Source organism: Oxyura jamaicensis, chromosome 3, assembly GCF_011077185.1.
Source record: "Oxyura jamaicensis isolate SHBP4307 breed ruddy duck chromosome 3, BPBGC_Ojam_1.0, whole genome shotgun sequence".
Taxonomy (NCBI): Eukaryota; Metazoa; Chordata; class Aves; order Anseriformes; family Anatidae; genus Oxyura; species Oxyura jamaicensis.
Genome location: NC_048895.1, coordinates 97,324,178 through 97,346,465, shown reverse-complemented (window position 1 = coordinate 97,346,465; position 22,288 = coordinate 97,324,178). Strand labels below are relative to the sequence as shown.

General features: G+C 34.8%; 1 protein-coding gene across 14 annotated transcripts in view; it reads left to right on the top strand.

The window, feature by feature from the left end:
* Nucleotides 1-22,288, top strand: part of DLGAP2 (DLG associated protein 2) — a 325,073-nt gene that overhangs the window by 83,618 nt on the left and 219,167 nt on the right. For all 14 annotated transcript variants that reach the window (XM_035323317.1, XM_035323321.1, XM_035323318.1 and 11 more), the window contains one exon: nucleotides 1,369-1,401. In XM_035323317.1, coding sequence (XP_035179208.1) covers nucleotides 1,369-1,401 — 33 coding nt within the window. The remainder of the gene's footprint in view (nucleotides 1-1,368; nucleotides 1,402-22,288) is intronic.

Sequence of the window (22,288 nt, the reverse complement as noted above, 5' to 3'; positions counted from 1 at the left end):
TCATTCCTTTCCATCATGTATACCACAATCTGACAGTATTAAAAAGCAACAACTAACATCTTTAAAATAGAGGGAAGATGTAGGGTCAAGTACCATTACAACAATGGGTTATTTTGTGATAGCCTCTTATCTGTGTGGAGGAAGTACTTCTAAATAACTGGCAATGTTACAGAAGTGCTATAAAGGTCAATCATCTCAGTGTATGCATTTCATATTTTATGTTTCTGGTGGTGATTTTTTTTTTCCTTAAAGATGAGATCACAGCTAAAGTCCAATTTTCGATGTGCAATTTGACAGAAAATAAATAAATAAATAAATAAATAACAGGCCTTTGAGCTAAGGGATTTGTAAATAACCAGGAATGTTAAACTGTTTTTTTGCACTTAATTTGTATAAAGATAGATGCACACATAAGTGTGTGTGTGTGTATATGTATTTTTTTCTTCAGCATACTTTTTGCTGTTAGTCATCATTTTTCATCTGAGTCTTAAAATGGAGATTCCAGAGGTTTGTTATTGAAACATATACTGAACTGTCTTGAACAAGTCTTTTTCTAGCACTATCCGAATTATCTGCCAACTTGGTTACAATCCCTGTGATTTCAGTTGATTCTGGTGTTTGGATTCTAAATAAGAACTTTGTTCTTCAGCTTGATATCAACACCTGAAGCAGCTAAATCTCAAGCAAGGAATGCTTTAAATAATTTCCTGTGTGTGCAAATATTTGTACATTATGCAAAATAATTGACAACCAACTTCCAAATAGTGATGTAGGAATAAAATAATACTTGTAATTTTGGAGACCCTGTGGTTATTAAGATAGAGTTGTATTTTCTTCATTTCTATACTTGAATACTTCATATAACAGCACATTGACTGTTTGACTTACTTCATTTGATTGTGAGGACTTGGAAGTCTTTTATGACAAAAAAATATAACAACTTTGTTTCTGTTATTGTCTGCTACCTCCAATGATAGAATATTAGGAGGCTTAAACTTTGAATGGTTGTTGTCACTTCAGTACTGTACAGCCACAAATACAAAACAAGTCATGTGGAAGCAAAAACTCCTGCTACCTGAATTCATTCAGTTGGAACCTGTGGAGATGATAGTTACATAAATATAACTAGAGACTTATATAGTTCTATTTAGAAAATTCTTCCAGCAAAAATTCTTATTTGAAAGTTATGTTGCAGCTGTTTAAAAAAAAAAAAAAAAAAAAAAAAAAGCAGTTGCAGAAAATAGAAATACATTTTCCATGCTAAATTTGAGTTCCATAAGGTTTGTTTTATTTGAATGTAATTATGATTTCATAACTCTAGACTACACAGATCTTAAGAAATTATATTTTTTCTCTTTTTCTTTGCAGAGTCACAGTGTACACTCTGTGGGGAGCCTGAAGGTGAGCATATTTTACTCTTTGTATTTTTCAAAGCAACTAGTGATGAACGCTTGACTCAAATGATACGTGTGTACAATAGAATGGAAATGGTATCTAAATGATGAGAACCAATGAAAGACATTCTTCCTTATGTTAGATACCAAAAATGAATTGAATTAAGCTGAGTAAAGCACAGTACATGCTCCAGGCAGGAAATAACTTAAAGGACAAATATTCCATTAGAGCAAAAATGGAAGTATTTACTTCTTATTCTTTTGTGTGTTTGTCAAACTAATTTGGGGTAAGAGACAGTGTGAAGAGACTTTTAAGGACACCACTCTGAGGATGGAAAACAAAGAGATTAGACATAAAAGGGAAATGAGAAAATGTTTATATATTTGATATGATTTACAGAGAATGGAGAGGGTAACACTTTTTAGCAGGTGAAATGAATAATATTGCTTCTGAAATAAGGATAATTAAGCAATAACTGTTATGCAGTGCAAATATATGCCCAAGTGAAGGTGTATGCAGTTTTTGTTTTGTTTTGTTTTGTTTTGTTCTGTTTTTTCCAAGTGACTAATTAAATACCAAAGTGAGACCCACAATTTACCTAAATAAACATTGCAGTAATGAGATTATGATTTTCGAGGCAGGCCATCATCGAAGAAAATCTCTCTCTGTCTCTCTCTCTTTCTCTCTCTCTCTCTCTCACACACACACACACATTTTGATGCTGTTTTAAAGAAAATGTCAAAAAAACTGACCTTAGTTTCAGATCAGCCATCTGGAGTCTTTCTAAGAAAAGTAGTCTGCAATAGCAAAAGTAACTGCTGAAGCAAAGTATATTCTTCAAAAAAAAAATGTAGATTCTGTGCTGTTCCCAAAGAGGTTCAGCTTTGTATCTTGAATAGTTTCTGAAAAACAATTTAAACCTTTAACGTTATATAAATTTAGGAGGGAGAAGTTAGCAAGAGATGAAGTCTAGAAGTGAAAGGCTTTGAGACCTTGCATCTCGTGAAATATAACTCAGTAAATAAAACATCCAGTATTGGCTTCTCCTTTGTAATCTACTGGAAAAAATGATTGTTTTAGAATTGGTTTTGACTTTGCATTGCTTTTATAAACAGTCGATTCTTGATTAGTTCATGGTTACTGTCTTTTATTCGACAAACTTATAATAGCACAGATACACATATGGAAAGGAAAAATAAGACAGGTGTTTATTTGCCTTTGATGAAATATTTCTTCCATGATAGGGTGGTCCAACTTTAAGGTTAGACACTGGATTAGTTCTGTATTCTTGCATGCTGTTCTTGCTTTCTAACAATAATTCACCTTTCTTTTCATTACTGCACTTTCATAACTATTCAGCATTGCAAACTTTAATAAGTATAAGGACTGTTGAAAAAAAGTGGATTCAAAAAAAAAGGTAATAAAAATGTTTAACATTTATGTGACTAAACAAAAGATAATTATCTGTATTGCCGTAAGAACAGTTCTCAGGAACATAATGTTTAGTTTTCAGCTGTGTAGAAATGAACTTTCCCAGTGAATGTCTCCTGGATCACCAAACTCTGCACATTATTACTGGAATGCTACTTATTAATTCTCTGCCTCAATTTTAAAACATTGACAATAATGCTTAGATTAGTGACAAGACATAGAATCTTTAGTTTTTTTCTTTGTCACGTTATCACAATTTCTAATTTAATACTGAACATTTGCAGAAGTTTTGTATATGTCATTTTTTTTTTTTAATGAAAAAAGTAGATATGATTTTAGTTGTTAGAAGGCCATTCTAAAAGAAACTTGACATATTTGGTGTACCCATGGGAAATTTAAAAAAAAAAAAAAAAGCAAAAAAAAAAAAAAAGGCAAAAAAGCACAGCTCAAACCTCAAAAAAATAGAATTTTTCATCTGGAATGCTGTGGTATGGTCTCATAGTAAACTAATTGAGTTGCTAATAAAATAAACTCAAAAATCATGTTTTTGAAGTGTCTTACTTGGAATTTACGACTTTTATCTGTAGCTTTCTTCAGAAATTTGAGATCCCCTGGGGTGTGTATTCTGAAATTTTGATGTCTAAGAAAAATTCAGAAAATATCAGCTAATCATAAATACCACTTGCCTCCATTTTTTCCCTTCCTTATTACCTTAAGTGCATTAATTTACTTTAGTATATTATGATGAATTTTCAAAATAGCAGGACAAATATGACATGGCATAGGCCTCCTCTATTAATTTCCAAAATGTTAAGTACTTGTTCATGAAACAGTAGGTAGATGCGGAGGAAGTTCCCTGACTTGGAAGAGAGGGAGACAAGACTTCACATCTTACCACATGTGAATTCCTCTGAAGCTATTTATGCCATTTATTGAAAAACCTACCCGCTACTAGGGGTGAGTTTCTGAACAGCATCTTCCGCCTTCTATAAGAAAGTTGGTTCGTGCCAGGAGTTGTTCTTTGTCCCTCCTCAAGTGAGTGTGACATTTTACAGACATGCATCTGACTGAGTCTTTGTGACAGCCAATGGTCTCTGTTAGAAGGACTGGTGTAGTGATGAGATGTTTCAGTACAGTTACTTCCATTAATACTCAAGCAGATGTTATTTCTGTTCTTCCTAACTCCTGTCAATTATTCACAGAAGTTCACGAAAGGATTATATTAACAAATATAATTTGCTATATTACCAAAATGGCAAACAAGTTAATTTTCTGGCAGCTAAGATTTCAGTAGACCCCTCTGTCTTCTCAAGGACTGTGAAAATAGAAGCTTTCTTCCAGATCTGTTTTATATCCTTCACAACTCCAGTAGTGACTTACTGGTTCTATTCATGGTTCTTTTTTTCAGTATTCTGGTATTCATGGTTCTTTTCTTCAGTACTCAGTATGATTATTCTGTTCCTTTCCTCCTTAAAGATAAATGTGTAGTCCTGTACAATACCAGCATTTTCAACATTTTAATAAAAAGTCACCTCTACTGATTCTTTGACAGCACAAGCTTTATCTGGAAAGTGTGGTGTTAAAGAGAAATACCTCTGCATGGAGCCATTTCTAGTTAAGTTTGAGAATTAATACAAATTCTGCTTCTGTCCACTCTATCACTCATTTCAGCAGAAGAAAATACTGATAATGATTCATCTTGTCTTAGGAAAACTTTTAAGCCAGTGGGAACTAGAAGCTATAGGTTGCTGGATTCATGTAAAACATCATTGTATGCTCTGCTTCTACTTAGACACTTATGTCCTAAGTCTAGGAAGAGCATGGAAAAATGTTTTTCTCCAAGTATCTGCTGCTGGCAATCATGGAGGACAGAACACTGGGAGCATTGGCCTTTGATCTGACCCTGTTAGTGTTTTTATGGGCTTGTGTTCTTATCAGTTTGAGTTTAAAAAAATAGTGGCTTTGAATGGATATGTATATATACATATATATATATATATATATGATAGCCATGGAAGAGAAAGCCTGTGTTAACCTTGCTGTAGGTAGTAAGCTTTCTCCATTGTTATTGTGATGGTGATAGCACTTTCCAATTTATTTAGAATTATTACATGATGTAAATGAGCTTCTCTGTGTAGAAGCTCCTGATGGATTATGAAAGTTATAGAATACTCTGAGCAATTATGCAAAGGCTGTGGCGTAGGTAGTAGGCAGTTCAACCTATTGTTCTCTCTGTTATCTGGTACCTCTTGATCTTGCAGTCTAGATACAGGCTGTAATATACATATCTCATTCTACTGCAGATATAATCCGGCAAATATCCTTTCAATTCCACAGCGCTTAGTAATCAAGTCTAGCTCTCCAAAAAGATACTGATATACACAAAGGCTATGAGTAACAGTTCTGTACTTTACTGTGATCTGCTTTAAAAACATAGAAAGAAGAAAACTTCCATTATGAACAGTTCAGTGAAGATGTCTAATTAGGATGGTAGTTAAAGAAAAACAAAATATTCGTACTTGTAAGGAATGAGATGGAGAGTACAACGCAGCACATTAAAGCATAACTTGTGCATATAAGAAGTACCCTATCCTGAAATACCAAGTAGAATCTTTTCTGCCCCCCACCACCTGAAAAGAATATAGCAAAGAGATTAGAATCTAGATATACAGTAAACTTGGTAAAATATGTGAGGAGCAGTCCCATGTGAATGAACATCAAGATGATTTGCTCTGTGTAATTTAGAGAAGGTACCATTCAAAGAAAGCAAAATGCACCTACTGCATGTTTCTGATAAATGATGCATCCATTTTCCATGGGATCATGAAAACCATGCGTTCTATTTTCATAATATATACTGAGTAGTAAATATTAAAGCAGAACAAGTATAACTTAGAAAGACAAATACAGCTGTGGAACTTGATGCCACAATGTGACTTTTGAAATTAACTTCAAGTTCAGTTAGCACTGGATATTTCAGCGAACAGTAAGAACGTTCCTAAAGATCTGGGATAGGGAGAAGTCTCATTATTATCAGTAATGGTTTTGTACAAACAAAATAACCTCTCTTCTAATAGATAAAGGATATGCTTCCCCTAGGGGTAGGTTATTGTTTCATAAGCCATTTATTCATCTTTGGTTTTGATTAATTTGTTAGTGACTGTAGCCAGAAACTGAATGCCCTACTGGGCCTGCTCCACTGTGGAAATTTTTATATTACTTCTATGAAAGGCTTGTGAGTTTTTGAAAGCCAATCTCTGAAGAATGAACTGGAAAGATTGTCCCTTTCTTAAATCAACTAGATGAGTGGGTCTTCTTAGGTACATTCATGCTGTGAGGCAGCTGTTTATCCAATATTGACTTACTGCAGTTGTCTCAGCATGTGCTAAGGTTTCCACCAAAGGATGCAAGGACAATCAGAGAGGTCTTGCTCTCACATGAGAAGAGGAGACAGTCTTTGCACCCACCACAGGACCAGACCAACACAGTGCTGCATGTATTGCACACATTGCATAGTATGTATAAAAAGCCAATGATATCAGGGCAGATAGATTATGATATTCTTAGTATTTCCATCCCTTGTGACCAAAGTGGCAGCCAGAACTGGAGTCTTACATATTATCCCAGCTTAGAGGAGCTAATAATGAAGTTGGGGATTGCTTAACAGTCTCCTGTAGGCTTGCAAGGAATAGGAAGTCCTGGAAATAAATAAATAAATAAATAAATAAATAAATGGTTCAGGTTCAGAGCAGGAGAAATTTTCTTTCCCACAAGTAACCATCTTCTCGTATTTAGCACTGTAGATCCAAAGCATGTTTTTGCAAAACTCTCCTAAGGCCAGAGAATCAATATACTGGCAAACTCTGTCATGCACTTTCTGGTGCTTTCACTTCTTTCTTTCTACTGTATGCACTTTCCCTCAACAGTTTTCATAGGAGTATGTCCAGATCAGATTATTCCTCAGTGTTTACATGCATTCTGGGCTGTGGTGTGCACCTAGAGTTTGAAGCAAGGTCTCCCATTATTTCTTGAAATTAACCAGCACAAGAAGTGATTGCTAGATTTACTGGCTTCAGGCTTGTGATACCAACACTTGAACAGTGCCTTTCTGTCAAATAATAAAATAAATGTTCCATGTAACAGGACAGTCTAGGTGTATTTCTTGATGTATCTCAAAATGAATATTATTATTTTCTTTATGCTTTTTCTTTTAAGTTAACCAGTTAATAGTTTAAACAGCCAGTGCATAGATAAGGCATGATTCCTCTTCAGGACAAAAATAAATAAATTCAAGTATCAGAAGCTTAAGATTGTCTTTTGCTGTTGATTTATATTTTCAAACTAAGATGCCAACATTATTTTTCTGCTGGTGAGAAGAAATGAGTTTATGTAAAACTTGTAGCCGTTACAGGAACACTAGGGAGTACGTGACTCATTTACCCATACAAAAGTTTATATCAATTAAATATATAAGGCTTTTTAATATGATTAAAAGTTGAAGATGCAATTAAGTAATTATTTTTAGTAAAAGATTTTTTAATGTTTATAATTAAAACAAATGGTGCTGTTGTATTGAGTGCATTTGCTCAGAAGATGCATAAATTATTCAGTGGAATTTGGGAAATACAAGAACTTTAACTTTTGATTGTAAATAATTGACAGGAACAACAAAAACCTCTTGCTTTCCTGAAGGAAAACTTGGCTTTTTAGGATATGTACAAGCAAATGTCAGTATCAGAGTGGTGGATTTGTTTTGGGTACTGCCAGCTTTGGTGCCATCTGTATTCTGGTTAATTCTGGTATATCGGAGATTGAGGGGAAATAAATCTAGTTGGTTTGGTTGTTCGTTTGTTTTGTTAAGATAAAGAATTCTGGCCAGTAGGCAGTTTAGAAAAGTATCTTAAAATTGGTGATACATCTTAATATTGACAGTGCTCCATCTGGGAAGTTCTGGCTCCAAATATAAACATTTCCCTTGGTATCTAGTGGAAAACTGTTACAGGCATATTAATAACTCCAGAGGATTTTGCTAATCTTCATTCCACTAATCTCAGCATTCAGTAATCTACACTGAAAACTGGCAGTTTTACTAATGTTAGCAATGACTTTCAAGAGTCCTGTACTCTTTAACATTTTTATACTTGTGTTGTATTTACTGGACCAACAATTATCAGTATCAAAACCTGAAGTTTTACTGGAAGCAAATTTTATTTCACAACACACAATCGTGACATTTTTAAGGAAACATTAATACATAATAAAATCCACTTTGCCTATTTTTAGTATTGCTTGTTTAATAATATTTCATATTTTTTGGTTAAATTGGAAAGAATTTCTTGTTCTGTATATGTACCATTAAAATAGGTATATAGATAAGTGTTCCTGCTCTCAACCTAATAATAATTCATAGTTATTACTTGAAGTGATTGACATAATTCCACCTTCATTCTGTCCTGTATGAAAGATTTTATGAAAATACAAAGTCATGGTCGTAAAGTGAATTTTGCTTTGATCCATTTACATGCCAGCTCCTTGGTTTTCAGGAACAGTCACATTTGTATGCCTGTGTGAACTTCATTGCTAACATTGTAATAATAGGTTCTCTTAAAATTTCTGATTGTATAAAACTTGCTCCTGATCAGAGTATGGCTGATATATCTGTCTTTTACTTTTAATGCTTTAGCTACTTCTCTCAAAGCAGAGTAGTCTGATTTTTCATCTTCATGGAAACCTTTTCAAGTTTCATAGAAATGTATTGCTATCATTCTCCATTGTGTAGTCTGTAGATATTAAATCTTTTTTTACGCTTAGAGAAAAAGGAAATACGCAAGTTATGCTAGACATTTTTTAAAATAAAATAATCTGAAAAAGGAGAATGTACAAACCTAAATATCTTTAAATCTCTTTCTAACTAGGCTAATGTGTCTGATTTTACTCATTAATTTCTTTAGGATAACAAGTTATAGCATATTCAGCATGTGTATTATGCTTAAAGTATGCTAAATTTAAATATAAAACAAAGAGTTGAGCTGTATGTCATGATTTTTAGGAAGGACTGAAGTCAGGAATGGGATACTTAAAGGACTAGAACCTATATAAGCCAGCTGTGAGGTATAATGGTCTCAATTGTTATGTTTCTTTAATGGAGCATTTTGTGGTAACTTAAGAACAAAGTTTTAAAATGAAAGGAAAAAGTTCTCAGGTTTCTTTTAAGAAAATAAATTATTTAATAAATTATTTAATAAATTATTTTCTTTAAAAAGTGTTTTGGAGGCCTTCATTTGTCATTTATATTTTGAATAAATTAAACTCATTGTTCAGTGTTTTTTTTTCTTTCTCATATGTTTGTGAAACAGCTGTACTCAAAACAGCATGGTTGTCCTTGTTTTCTTTTCATCTACCAATTCACTCTCCTGGGTTGTGCAAACCAAAAAAAAAACCAACCTGATTTAATTTGGACAAATGCGATGTAATCCCAAATGCAGAAAGTATTATTTGTACATTCATTTTACATTGTTGTGATTAAAAAACAAAACACAAGCAAACAGAGGAATCGTCTCATCTTTCCTGCTCCATTATGAATGAATGAATAGAAAGCTCATTTGATTTCTGTGTGGGAAGAGCCGGTCTCAAAGGTTATTGTCAGGGCATGCTTTAGGTTGCGTGCAGCATTAGTAATGTGAATATTTCCTCTGATAACAGTGAATGAAGTTACATGTGTTTATTAGTCCTATAGAGGTCAGAGCATTTGCAGGAGTAGGAACCAATATAAGCAAAGTGAGTTCAGCCTAGAAGATGCTGATATATTAATCAGCCTTGTAAAAGAATTATATATGAGTATAATATATTCTTTTTTTTTTTTTTTTTTTTCGTTTTTCTTATTTTGCTAACTGTTTAGTGTTTTTTTTTTTATTATTAAATGACATGTCCTGTTCTGAGCGGTCGTTGTTGTATGTCAGACGTTTTTGCTGTATGTTAATTTCTGCAGTAGCACATTTCTCTTAAGGATGTTATTTTGGAATGACATATCATAAATGAGAACGTTTATCTCATATAATGCGAGCTGTCTGTGTTTGAAGATGATTTACTTTCCCTTAGCATCTAATTTTTATGCTGTGCAATGCTTAGGGTTTGTGTATTTATTTAACTGTAATACTCCTTTGTACATATACATACCTGACCTCTTCAAGTTGAGCAGCGATGTCTCCTGAATATTGCATGCAGCTTTTAGCTTACTTTATGTTTTAGAAAGATCTTTTTGTGTCTTTGTAGGATAAGAAATGTGATGGATTTTTACCAATGTATATTTTTTTTGTTTGTTTATAAAGGAGACATATTTCAATATTCATTTCTTATTTAAGTCACTAAGGACTTGACTGAGTAAACTTGAAGCAGCAGATGTTATAGGTCAACTTTAAATTCTGTACTGTATAAGTTGGGGAGGTTGATTTGATGTTCACCATATCACTCCCTGGATCACAGAATCACAGAATAGTTTAGGTTGGAAGAGACCTACGAGATCACCGAGTCCAACCTCTGACCTAACGCTAACAAATCTTCCACTAAACCATATCCCTAAGCTCTACATCTAAACGTCTTTTAAAGACCTCCAGGGATGGTGACTCAACCACTTCCCTGGGCAGCCTATTCCAATGACTAACAACCCGTTCAGTAAAGAAGTTTTTCCTAATATCCAGCCTAAACCTCCCCTGGCGCAACTTTAGCTCATTCCCCCTCGTCCTGTCACCAGGCACGTGGGAGAATAGACCAACCGCCACCTCGCTACAGCCTCCCTTGAGGTACCTGTAGAGTGCAATAAGGTCTCCCCTGAGCCTCCTCTTCTCCAGGCTAAACAGTCCCAGTTCCCTCAGCCGCACCTCATAAGACTTGTTCTCCAGACCCCTCACCAGCTTCGTAGCCCTTCTCTGGACTCGCTCAAGCACCTCCATGTCCTTCTTGTAGCCAGGGGCCCAAAACTGAACACAGTACTCAAGGATCTGTTCTTAGTCCCAGACTTGGCATGCTCAGATGGTCAGTCTGGCCTTTGCAGACAACTGGTTTGAAAGGAATTCTAGACCTGCCTTAGCTTGCAGCTCAAAATCTAACAGATTGAAGAACCTTGTGCTACAGTGGAATCATCAATATATTTTCCTTCTTCTAGTGAAGCCAGTTCTAGCAGTTGAATACCAGGGAGATGCAAAAATACTGTATAGTATCAAGGGATCTTCTGTATGCAAAATTAAGTCACCATTTCTCATTGTTAAATTCTTCTAGTTAAGGGGGAAAACCTTGTAAGAATCAAATGTTGTAAGGTTTGAGAAGTACAGTTGTATTAAAAAGCAAAGAAAAACTTCCTTCCCCATCACCATACACTGTGACCTTCAAGACTGAATATTTCCCATCCATCTTTTGAAACCCATACCAAAATAAATTATGTGATTATAATTGCACTCATGTATGCATTTCATTCTGACAGAGCAGATTATGACTGATTTCCTTCTTTGATTCTGGGTCATCAATCTGAAAAGTTAAGAAACAGTCTGCTAGGAAAAGGAATCCTTTCCTTAAGCCAAAAACCACATTAATTTAAATGAGACTTCCATGCAGAAGGAACACTGATGTCTCCTAGAGTGTGTTTGCATAAATCTTAGATAACTTCTGGCAACATTCACCTCAATGATGTATGAAAATCCTGAGTTCTTATCCCGTGCAGAGCTACAACTGATATTAATGGAAGTATTATGTAGTAAAAGGCCAAGGACTTTCACAGCAAAGAACTTCAAGCAGAATGACTTAGACTGCTGTACCTAATGATCATTTTCCATCAGCTTTCATCACAGGTTTAGTCACTGGAATGGTCACACACATTAAAAAAAAAAAAAAAAAAAAAAAAAAGCCAACATTTGTCTGTAATAATAAGTGACAAAAAAAAACAGCTTTGGATACATAGTTGGAAATACTTTCTTGCATCTGCTGTCTGAATCTCCATGAAAATAATGAATAATATGATGGCAACAGCTGTATTAGTAACAATTAGCTTGTACAATTGAATGTTAGGCAAGCTCTTCAGTGCTTGACTCTGAAAAAGATCTCCATAAAATCTTGACATGGTATTGTTCCACATTCTTAAAAACTTGATTTACAGGTGTATCAAGAGGCACCTCCACAGTTAATTCCATCTCCAGTGCTGGTTTTACAGGTTTTAACCCCTCACAATAGAACTGAAACATGAGTCAGTGTGGGTTCTTTTCTCACAACTTATTTTCCTCAGTGATGCAAATTAATAATCTTTTTTTCTTTTTTCTTTTTTTTTTTCACTTTTTAGAAAGGACGAGTTTTTTAATTAGAAAGTTCTAGTGTTGCAGTCAGTTCCACTAGTGCCCATTATCAGCTTCCTTTATGAGAAGAACTAATTATTAAAACCTGGAAATCATTTATCTTTCAGAATATGTAGAGATAGTAAGCTCTTGGGGTTTCTATTTTTTAAGGACTGCATTTTCATTAAGCCATTGCATTTTTTGGCTGTTAAGTATAACATGGCAGTGTCCTTTTTGAGAACGGAATGTCTGTGTTTGCAAACCAGATTCCATTCTGAAAAGAAACTTCTCTTTACAGTGCTTCTCAACTAACATAAAAGAGTTAGTGTTGATATAATTCCATTTTAACAGGCTTTGACGTGCTTTAACAAGAGAATCCAAAACTAGTAATGGAACAATGTTCTTGTACATTATTGTAAATTATGGATTTCATGAACTGAAATAAGGCTCTAAATTGGCTTTAAGACATTTCTGTGTGGTCATGAACTGAAGTATAGAGATTGTACTTTTGACTTTTCCTCTTCAGCTCATCATACTGATATAGAAGAAACTGAATTCCCATAGTATCCAACAAAGAACATGTGGGTGTTTTCTTGTTCCTGTTGTTTTTCTTTGCATTTACTGTATAGAAATTGCTTTAAAAATAGTTTTGTGCTAGAGATACTCATTTTCACTTTCCTGGCAGTGGTGAAGCAGCTTATTAAGGGATTGTTTAACCACTTCAATATTTGCCTTGTATCCCAGAAACAGCACAGAGATGCTGGAGTATGTTCTTGAAGCTACGCCAAAATATTCCACTGTTTTTGGCCTATGTTAGCATGCTAGACACTTTAAGATCAATAAAAGTCCATGAAGTTCCAATTCTGTCCTTTTAGCTCAATCTGATTCTTGAAACCGTAAGGTTTACGTGTGTATTGTTTTCTAGCTAGCCAGCTGCTGAGAGTTTAAACCCAGCCTGGGAGAGGATTTCTTGGAATGATTTATTTCATATTGTAAAAATGATCATAGAAAATAACATGTTATGACTCTCTTCCATTAGAAATTCTTTGAGGGCATCACTATGTAACTTAGCAATTCCTCTTGATACCAGAGGTTCTCTGGTCTTGTTTATAGTTGGTATTTCTAAACATCTCTGTATTGGTCTAAAACCTTAAAAAAGGCAACAGAAAAAAAATATTTCTTTATACAGAAGACTAAAAATGGAGGTCTGCTAAGTTTCAACAATCAGAGACTTAATAGTAGCACCCACAGACCAAGACATACTGCTGAGGATAAACTCTGTTTTGAAATACACATTCCACATGTTTGGTAAATAACCAACAGAATTACTGGCTGATGGAGAACTTCAGGAAACAAAGGGATCAAATTCAGCTTAACAAAGGAGAAGTAGAAGGTCTACTGTGAAGTAGAAGTGAGGTTTTAGAAGTGCCTGCATTTGTGCTCTTTTCCCTGCACTATCCTTCAGATAGATCAGCCACTGATGAAGATGTATAAAGACTTTTGTAAGCTGTTGGTTACTTTATAGTAAGTTTTAACTAGACATTGACAAATTATTCATTCCAACTCACAGGGGAAGGAAGTAGGTAATTTGTTACTGTCTCCAAGAATGATGGAGATAACAGAAGAGTTGGAGGAGGATCCAAAGTGGGACATTGACAGAAGCAGAAACAAAATATAGTCCTAGCTGACTGTGTAATCAGCTGCTATCCCAGCTGACGTATCACAGGGTCTTGTGATTAAAGTACACTTACTATGTGGCTCTAAATAACTAGCATTTTGTAGCAAACCTAAATTATACCCACAACTGAAAATGAGATTACCCATTAACATTTGAAGAGTTGTATTTTCAGTTGAATATTCAAAAAGAACAAACTCTGGAGACATAAATAAATTGCTTAAAATTAAAAAGAGATAGTGAAGTTCCATGTTGTGTTTTGGGGCACTGCTTCTGGTCTATTGTTAAATATATATCATTATAGCTAGAGAAAATAAAATAAAAGCTTACAGTTACTCCTATAAGACATTCAGTATTTCTATTTTGTTAGAGGGTATTTCCTCCAAAAAAAATCTTCTGCCAGAGAATTAAGTGGTTCCAACTGAGAACGAGAAAAAAGAAATCAGCATTTGGATGACTTTTAAAGTTTAAACACTATGGTAGTAAACAGTGCAATTAAACACTGCAACTTATTACTGAAAAATATTTAGGATCCCAAACAAGGATATTTTGTGGGTTTATAGCCTGATTTGCTAACAAGGGTTCTTTCAGAAAATGTGCACGTTGTTTTTCTGTTGTTGTTTTGTTTTCTTTTTAAATCCAAATATATTAAAAGGTCAATGTCCCAGCTTAAGCTGTTGCTAATTGGCAGTGATCACATCACATAATGCTGTGCCATTCAGTAGGCTGACTGAAGCTGATAGATCTAGCAGGCTTTAGATACATAATGTGTATGTGCTGGTCAAGATGTTGTGCTTCTTTTGTAGTGGTTGGTTACTAAATTACCAATTTAAAAATAATGTCTAAGATGTTTTGGTTGCGTTCACAGAGATCCACTTAATAAACTGTGTGATCTAAAAATGGATCAAATGTACAGAGAAGCAAAAATAAATTAGTGAAGTGAAAGTGACACTATTTAGCAGAAGCAACACTTCAATGTAATTTGAAGAAATGAATGATAATTGTTTTCACACTAAAATGTGGGAACACAGCAGGGCAATTCCAAGAAGTGCCAGGATCTTTCTCCCTTACTGCCTTAGAAATAGATAAATGCATTGTAATATTCACAGCTTTGATGTTCTCTGTAACATCACCAACTCCTTATAGAACATTTTTCACTCTGTGGTAAACATCTCTCCTGTCTCACCGTGAATTTAGAGCCCTAAATTCCCACACCATTCCTTCTGTTTCCTTGCAGCGTAATGTATCATACTCTATTTACTGTTAATATATGCACAGTAGAGGATTTTGTTTCTTGTTTAAACAGGTAAATACATTGATTAATAAATACTATATAATTTATTGGAGAAGTAATATGTGGTGATAAGTTAAGCTTCCCAGCAGTACTGAGCTTTTGCCAAGCTTCTACTGTATGCCTTGTCTTTCCAACTGAAATTTCTGTGAAGTAAAATTGATACAGCATCTCTCCTCACTTGAGGGAAATAACTATAATTAATATTAAAGAGCTGAACCAAAATTCTAGGTGGAGTTTCACTTTGAAAAAAAAAAGATCAGACTTGTTGAAAAGAAAACTTTTCATGGAAATGTGGGAATTCAGATGACAGTGTGCTTCCTAATGTTTCGTAAAATAAATTTACTCAGTAGTTGATTGACAAGCTTGCATTCAGACATGAGAGACACTTCAGTCCCCAATTAATTCAGAAAAGTGACACTGAAGCTGAGAGCCCAACTTCCAGATGAATGCCTTGGTCTGTATTATTGCCTCATGTAGAACAGGTCTCTTCTGTGACTGCCCTATGCAATGGACTATCTAATCAATCATTCTTTCTTTGAGACAGTAGATGGTTGTTTATCCGTAATGGCGCAAGAGAACTAGATAAACGCATTAACCAAAAACAGAAACAAAATTCAGTTGACCTCTTGTGATGCCATTTGTAAGGAATATAAATGAAACAAAGAAATTGCATGGAGATGAGCTCTGCTTCAGTGAGTTATTCCATTTTCATAGCAAAATCTAAACAGTTTGAAGCTATTATTTACATTTTTCCAATTTAACAAATGTTAATGTGGATAATCATATCTAAAGTGTCGCCTCTTGGTATATATCAAAATACATTTAGGAGACTTTTGTTGGAAGATCACATTTCAGAGACACCACGGAATGGATTACGAGGGGTAATGTCTCAGTATTTAGAAAGGCAATTTTACTGTTCAACAGTTTTACATCTTGTTTGGAATAATTAAAGGAGAAGCTAGTTCCTAGTTGCCATTAGGCTTGTGTATGAAGTTTATGATGCTGATTTCAACCTGTATGTGATTTCCTGATCACTGCAACCTGTGCAGTGATTTCCTGCATATCTTATTTCTACCAAGTAAACTTTGTAAATGTTTAAATCAAATAACAGAATATTAATACTTACTGCTTTGATTACTTTTTTTTTTTTTATTTTTTTCAGTGTTGCATACCTGAGGGATAAAACAGCTGGATAGGTAGAAAGGGAGGAAACTTACCACAAAAGAAATAATAAATTAAGACCAATACATAGTTCTTATCCGTTGTATAGAAAAGTGTTAAGTATTTTGAAAAATAATTCAAATCGTTCTCTACTTCTGCTGCCTCCTCTCCCTAAATGTCCATGAATTGCAGTCATAACAACACCACAAGTGTCACAGGCTTGTAAGTACGATGCTTGACAGAATTGCCCTGGAGGTTCAATTACTTGGGTGTGTGATGATGAATGAAAACTGCTGCGGCTCTCAGAAGATCTGCAACAGACTGGCAATTGTTTGATCAACTGTGGCATCCCTATTAAAGGTCTAGTGGGACTGGAGCGTTTCAGTAGTTACAGAATACAGGCGTGTCAGAGCTTTGGCCATTCCCAAAGCACAGCAATGCTGTGAAGGAGGCAAAAAAAGCTCACTTGCAGAATTACAGCTAATGTGCTCTGTATCTGGAATGCATATATAACCCTAAGAATAAATATTTTAGTAGCTGAGGATGAGCAAACTGCCTACTGACACCTTTACTAGAGGAAGGTGATAAAAATCTATTCTTGGAGAAAATCCAGAACTAAAGAGGTAAAACAAAACAAAACAAAACAAGAGAGAGGAAGGCAATGCCATGGAAGCAGAAAAAATATTGCTGGTGCAGTATTATTTAGCAGCTGGGCTTGTGAGTTAGTCAAAAGATTATTATCACAAGACACAAGTACATTTGACTGTTGACCCGTCAGTTTCCATGAGGAAACTGAAAACAAATCCTCAGCAGGATCTCAGGAGATATTCTGAAGTACAGGTTTATAAGGCATTGAAAAGTATATGCAATTTTACGTATAAAATTCAACTGTGAAATTGCTGGTTAGTGTCAGGTAAGAAAAGTCAGTACGTTATTTATTTAGGTGTCTACTCAGCTGGGCAATTGAGCACATGCTTTTTCTTAAGCAGTCACGTTTAAACATTTTGTTACATTTCAATAATAAGCAATTTAAGCCCATGCTGTCTTTTTTGTTGAATTAGGCATATTTGATTGACAGCTGTGACAAAAGAAAGGTTATTTGTTTTGTGGATCAATAGGACTGCTTCACCTGCCATTGAATTCTCATTGAAAAGTCAGTGTTGGCTAGGCTCATAATTGTTAAGTCAGCCTTAATTGTCAAGAATTCAAGACTGATGACTACAGTGACACAAAGTGAGATGGGGTGGAAACGTGGGGGTTCAGGACTACACATTGTGCACTTCAAGGGTGCTTGTATGCATCTCATCTCTGCTGTATTTGCATAATCAAGTTAATTATAAAATAGAGCTAAAGCAAAGTATGTCTTGGTAATAAATAAATAAATAAATGATCTGAAATTTGGTCTGTTTATAAAATATTTTCTGAATGCAAAGCCATATTTTAAAAGCCTACTTTCCAGCATTGCTGCTGTTACTGACAGTCAGGATGCTTACATCTGTGTTATCAAACAAGTGCATTTTCTATACAGAGATATTCCATGACACCTCAGTTAGTTAACTTATACATCGCAAATGCAGTTTAATTTGCTGTCAAACAAACTCTCCTTTCAGGTGTCTTTGTTGTTACAAAAGCAGACAAATCCCATTTTTCTTGCAAGAGACATTCAGCCAAAAATGTATGTATTCAAAATGAGCATTTTCATCATTGTAATCAATTTTGAGCCTAATATGTTTAGTGTAATTTAATGTAAGGTGAGAAGTATGAACAGTTAATGACTTGCCAAACTCTCATTTAACTGTAAATTGTAAAAGCATTTTACAATTAATTTAATTCAATATGTCATAAAACTTAGCATTCTGGGAATATTCTAGCATTTGATAAGTCTGCTTTCCATAGGTACATGAAATTATTTTGTGCATTCAGCTCAGTCCATGATTTTTATCTGTGAATCAGTGAAATCAAAGTCTAAGTCAACATAAGTAGCCTTAGATTTAATTGTCTTAGTTTAAAAAGTTATATTCTCATTTTAGATTAAACGATGTCTCAGCTTCAGCTATTAGATTACTTCAACATTCAAGTTGTGTAAATATTTACATTTTCCTGTAATTTGGTGAAACATCTGGAGAAAACATATTTTTACTAGTTATCCTACCGTTTGTTGCCATGTGCTATTTCTTATTAGCATAGATTTTTCACTAGGTTTCTATTTATTTTTTCATCAATCCAATATCCAAGGAAAACATTATAGGGAAACAAGTGCACTGCAAGGGGAACAGCTCAGGATTATCACTTCTGTGTTGTTAATTGTAGATTTTTTGTGTTCCATTTTGTATACATTTTTTACACCCATCCATCATGTTGTATTTCTCCTCTCCAACATAAAGCAATTCCTAAAGAATGGGCTGTCTGTCATGAAAGAAGTGAATATTCTTTGTTTGCTTGTTTTATATTCCTAGTCCCAACCTGTAGAATTCCTGGAGAGCAAAGCTGAGAACTGAGGAACTTTTTTTTTTTTTTTTTTTTTTTTTTTTAATGTCATCTCTACAGATATTCATAAACTTGTTCATAAACTCATTTCCAGAAAGTAGAGCATCTCTTTCTTACTCAGATGCTGCACAATTCACCAGTGACAGAATTAAGAAATGGACCAACTTGCTTTAAAATGCAAAATACGGTCAGTGACCTATATACGACCCTTAAAATATGATTCAAAAAGTTATTTTGTTTTAGATGTCTGCAGTTAAGATAAGGACTGAAAAAAGCATGCAAACCATGAGCATCATTCCTAATATGTCCTGGGTGGGTTGTATATCTCAGCCACATGCTGACAGGTAACACCATCTCTCTTCCATCCTGTACACCCATCATCTCTCACTGCTGTGGGCTACTAATCATTTTCCAGATAGAGTTACTGTCCTTTCTCCCCCAGGCACATTACCCAGCTCTTCTCTCTCTCTCTCTCTGTTGTTTTCTCTTCTCATTCCTTAGCAACTTCAGATTTCCTCAGACTCACCTTCAAACCTCTTCTGTCAAGCCTGCCTACAGCTTGGCTCACACTTGGCCCTGCTGTGACTTGTTTACTTTGATTTAATTAAAATGCACCCATCCAGAACTCTGGGTGCGTTACTGCCCGCCTTGCAGAGCCTTTAATTTCGGCAGTATTTTTACGTTGCCTGGAACAGCCTCCTTCTTCAATTACAACAAGCAACCTAATATTTCTCCTTCAAAACCACCTTTTGAATCCTTGCTAGGACTTAACTGCCAAGCCCCTATTTTTACCTTCTTTAACCAGCCAGGAATTTTATTTATTTCAGTCACTGAAGAAATAAAGTACTGCAGTTAGGAAGGTGTAATCCCAGCTCAGCTTTTCATTCACTGTTTGTCTGTGGATTTTTTTTTTCTTCCTGGTGGTGGTAAGATTTTTATGTGTCAGGAGAGCAGCCCCATCATATGAACACTAATTCCTGTGCTGAGGATGAACATAAGCAGTGTGTTGTCCTCTGTTATCTAAGTACCTTTCTGACTGACAAATTTAGCAAGGTGGAAAAGTGTGTCTTCTTCTTTTAAGTGAGACAGAGACAGTGGTTAATCATGTTCACCCATTAAAAAAAAAAAAAAAAAGAAAAAAAGAAAAAAAAAAAGTTGTTACTTTCTCATATACGGAGGCTCAGCTTTATTCTTAAGTGCCAAGAACATCAATAGCACTCTGTAAAAAATGAATAATTCAAGTAATTAGGAACCTGAATAAGCAGAATTTATTAACCTTTTGGAAGTGTTTGTTTTTCAAGCAAGGAAGCTTTCTTAGCCCTCTTTTTTTCTTTCCTTCTGTTTCTAGTTTTCTCCTCTAAAGCTTTCTCATTCTCTCTTCCCACTGTATTCCTGTACTACTCTCTCTCTGCATGTTGTTCATGAATTCTGTTTTTTGTTCAGTTTTTCTATTTTTATACCCTTAGCCATAATCTTATATACTTCACCTTCCTCCCACTACAAGCAACAAAGGGAATTACCCATGCCTCAAGTCTTGTCATCTGATCTTTTTTTTTTTTTAAGATGTCTTTAAGGTGAGATGAATCTTCACTGATTATAAAAGCAATGACAGAAACAGACACCACAGAAACTACTCGTGTCAGCTCTTGGTCAGATGAATTCCACCCCAAGTAACTGCTCTGAAACTGTAAGAAAACTGTAAGTTTTCTTTGAAATGTGCTCTTGTAGGGCCTGGATCATTTGATACAGCAGTCTGTGAATCATTCAGTCATGACCTGTTGCTGTCTGGATTGCCTGGTTCTTCCCCTGGAGCCTTCACGGACTCCTAATGCTCTCATTTTGTGCTTAGAGTGGAGGAAGTGTTTCTTGCTTATACATTGCAGGGTGAAGAGACTTATCACTGCTATTGGAAGCCGAAGTAGCTGGGTTAGTATTTACAGGCATACTAGGACCTTAACACGGCACTTCTGATTTAATAACATGTCCTTGGAAAGAACTCAGAGGAATAGCAGAAGTTTCATTCTTGAACCATCCATTCTGTGGTTCGTGCACTGCTGTTCTCAAGACTGCAAGTAGTCTTCTGCAAAAAGGTGGGGATACCTTTGGCAAACCTTGAATTCCTTCAACTGGTGGTGCAGTTACTAGGAAAAGGCTTGGAGAAAAACAGGGGTTCAGGCCAACATAGCACTCAGGGACCTCAGTATGAGAGTCTGAAGATTCCCAGTTATAGATTGTTGCAGGAATGCAATTTTAGAAAGTCTTTCTTTGGACAAAAAGTCTATCTGTACATTTCTTAAACTCATTATGCTCCTGGAGTACCATTTTTGAGAAATACCTGTTTTGCTTTTCCAGTAGGAAGTAGAAATGTGTTATTGATACTTTATCTGAAAACATTACATAGTTAATGAGAATCTTGAGACAAGAGAAGTCGTTATCTGGACTTTAAAGTCAAAAGTGTATTTTGGCTAAATGCCTTCATTTCTTTCATTAAGTTAACTTTGGTTTAGGTTTCTATTTTGTATTTTTTTCCAATGATGGCTGCAAGAAATAAGTCAATATACCAGCTCAACTTCATTCAAAATGCTTCATTTTCTTCTGTAGTCCAGGTTCAATTTTAATGTTTATTGTTTGATAGCATACAGAGTATTGTTCTGTCAGCTTCACATTACAATTTTGTGTTGCTCTCTGCTTTAACACTAACTTCAGCCCCAGAAGATAAAGCATTACAGGACCTTATTCTAACTCTAAAGATGGCTAAAGCTGGTATAATACTCAGTTGAGGAAAGATGTTGCTATACAAGTAACATTTTTCCTAATGCTTCTTCTGTTGTGGAAGTCTTTGGAGTATTATTCTGAGTTTTCTAGTCAGAAATGCAAAAAAATATTTAATTGTTTTCATTTTCATTTCTTAATTTAGGAAGACTTTAATTCATGATCAAAATATTTCGTTATCCTCAGCATGCAAGGTTCAATATTATTTCTAATGGGAATCACATTTCTTCTGTTTATTCAAATATGACTTTTTTATGCTTTTGAAATGTTTTGTTGGAGCTTTTTGTATTAAAAACAAAACACTTTTATTGTGTTTGAAATCCGTGTGACTGAAGAAGAAATTTTAATTTCATAATGGAGTGTATCATATATCCAATTCCGGTGAAAAACCCAGGTAAAATTAGTTTCCAAAGACTGCTAGCCAATGTGATTAGATGAATAGATTAAAATCAAAGGAAAACATATTTTCAGCAGTGGAGATTGTGCCCTTATGAAAGTTCAAATTTTCAGTGCATCAATTCTAACCTACTTGGACTGGCCTTTTCCTTGTTTTGTAATTAAGCACAATTTCATTAAAATATTTAATGCAGATGCTTTCATTTTGAAATGGAGAGATTCTAAAACTTTGGCTTGATTTTTTCTTGACCTGCAAGAGAACATCATCATTTTTCTTACATGTTTTCTAATTATTTTAGTATCTACATATGAGGGCTAAGTAAGCCAATTCCAAAGAAGCTGAAAGAATTTATTTCAGAA